General features: G+C 35.2%; 1 protein-coding gene across 1 annotated transcript; it reads right to left on the bottom strand.

Annotated features, from left to right (window-relative positions):
* Nucleotides 1-1003: 1003 nt before the first annotated feature.
* LOC124892399 (zinc finger BED domain-containing protein RICESLEEPER 2-like) lies at nt 1004-1488 on the bottom strand. Its single transcript, XM_047403688.1, has 2 exons — nt 1125-1488; nt 1004-1035 (listed from the first exon to the last, which is right to left on the bottom strand). The coding sequence occupies exons 1-2, from the start codon at nt 1486-1488 to the stop codon at nt 1004-1006; spliced, it is 396 nt and encodes a 131-aa protein (XP_047259644.1).
* Between the last annotated feature and the right edge of the window lie 420 nt (nt 1489-1908).

The following is a 1908-nucleotide window of genomic DNA, read 5'->3' as shown; positions in this document are numbered from 1 at the left end:
CGCCAAATCCTACATAATGAGTTCTAGTTTACAAAAATCTTCAAACTTAATGTTAGTTGAAAAAAAAAAGAGAATCCTAGTTCTTCAAGCTTTTCAAAATATCCAGATCTTCCCAAAAGTCCAAAACGCTTCCAGCTTTTGAAAATATCTAGATCTTGCCAAAAATCTTCAAATGCTTCAAGCCTTTGAAAATATCCAGATCTTACCAAAACTCAAACACCTACAAAATATGACATAACAAGATCTTAGATGTACAGAGAAGGATGCCAGCAGAAGACCCTCTATGAAAGAGGTTGTCAAGCTATTAACAAGGTCAAGTTCGAGTATAAGAAGCAAATACTAGCGATCATTGATATGTAGTATCTAATGTATCATGCTATTCCATGTAAACTTCTGATGTGTTACAACAATATTGTCCTGATTAACGCAGTCCTAATTTTTAGCTTGTTGAATCCATGTTACAAAATGCTGCCTGTAGGTTCAGTATCTTTTAGGAATCTATCTACTCATGCAATTTAGGAAGAGAAGGTGTATCCCTTATAGCTGTAAATGTTTTTTTCCATCACATGTACACGGATGAAAACTAAAGATAACTTAATGATGTTCATCTTAGTTAATCATATTGTCATCAAAAAGTAATTTCTTTTGCAATTATTAGTAAGATCTATTATGTTAATGCCATATCTCTATCTCCCTAGCTATCTGTAATTGTATAATTACTTCACTAAAAGAAGCTTTCTTGTGTATTTTTCCTTTTCTTTTTCTATGGTAAAACTCTATAACGATTTGCAGTAATTGAAGAGTAGTCCACTAGACAATCCAACAAACGATAGAATAGGTGGCTTACCAGTCCACTAGACAATCAGGGGTGTTCCATATGATATAGCAGATGTCAAACATCGGCAACAAAGGAAATACATGACTTAAAACAAATTATAGCTAGGATAGGTGGCTTACCAGATGCCCAGATTCAAGTGCAAAAAAGAAGAATCTCAACTCCACGTCAATCATCAAGAATGCTAGTATTAGCCAATTCTACAGAAAATTCATATTAACCAGTCACAAAAATGTTAACAACCATTTACAATAATAATACAAAACTAATACAATTAGAATATTTTTACCTTGTTCAATCTTTTCGAGGACATCTATATCTTTCTCAATACTAACAGGTTGTGATTCACTCCGAATACAATCTTGAAGGCACACTAGAGTTTGCACCAATTTAAGAGTTAATGAACTCCTAAATGAATCCAAGATACGTCTACCGGTACTAAACGCACACTCGGATGCCACGCTTGAAATGGGAATAGATAACACATCCCGAGCCATCTCAGCAAGAATAGGAAATCTGGGTGAATGTATTTTCCACCAAGACAAGACGTTGAAGTTCTTGGTTTCACCTTCATTTGCTTCATCAAGATACTTTTGCAATTCTATTTTAATCATTGTTGTACTTTCAGCTTTAAGTTTCATTAGATCATCCATGAATGACCCTAAAGACCCTATCGATTGAACAGTACTACCTGAACTCGAAGGCAGTGAACTAGAATGATGAAGAATATTGACTATCTTTATCTTTTGAAAAGGCCTTTACATACTCACCATACATCAAATTCATGTACTCTTTCACCCCGCTCTCTAAAATTAGTCCTTCTTTTTTCCCAAACATCATTTGAAGAGCAAAACCAACCGAAACACACTTGTGCCGAGAATCCAGAACACATGAAATAAAAATTATCTTATTCATTTTCTTTGGACAACACCAATACTTATCAAACTTTTTGTCACGCCTTAAATCCTATTGGGGCGGACTGTCACCCGTAACCGAGGAGGCCCGGAAGAACCAGCTCATAACCTTATACTTCCCATGCATACCTCTATGACAACCCGAAATTCAGACAGCAT

This window comes from Capsicum annuum, unplaced genomic scaffold, assembly GCF_002878395.1.
Source record: "Capsicum annuum cultivar UCD-10X-F1 unplaced genomic scaffold, UCD10Xv1.1 ctg46687, whole genome shotgun sequence".
Taxonomy (NCBI): Eukaryota; Viridiplantae; Streptophyta; class Magnoliopsida; order Solanales; family Solanaceae; genus Capsicum; species Capsicum annuum.
The sequence above is the reverse complement of the archived record's forward strand: the minus strand, read 5'-3'. Positions and strand labels throughout refer to the sequence as shown.

What these genes read in the sequence shown, in the direction of transcription:
- LOC124892399 (XM_047403688.1), bottom strand. Translation starts at nt 1,488, where the DNA reads ATGGATGATCTAATGAAACTTAAAGCTGAAAGTACAACAATGATTAAA. An exon ending in CCTCGAAAAGATTGAACAAG is followed by an intron (nt 1,036 to 1,124) that starts GTAAAAATATTC and finishes AATTTTCTGTAG; the next exon opens with AATTGGCTAATACTAGCATT.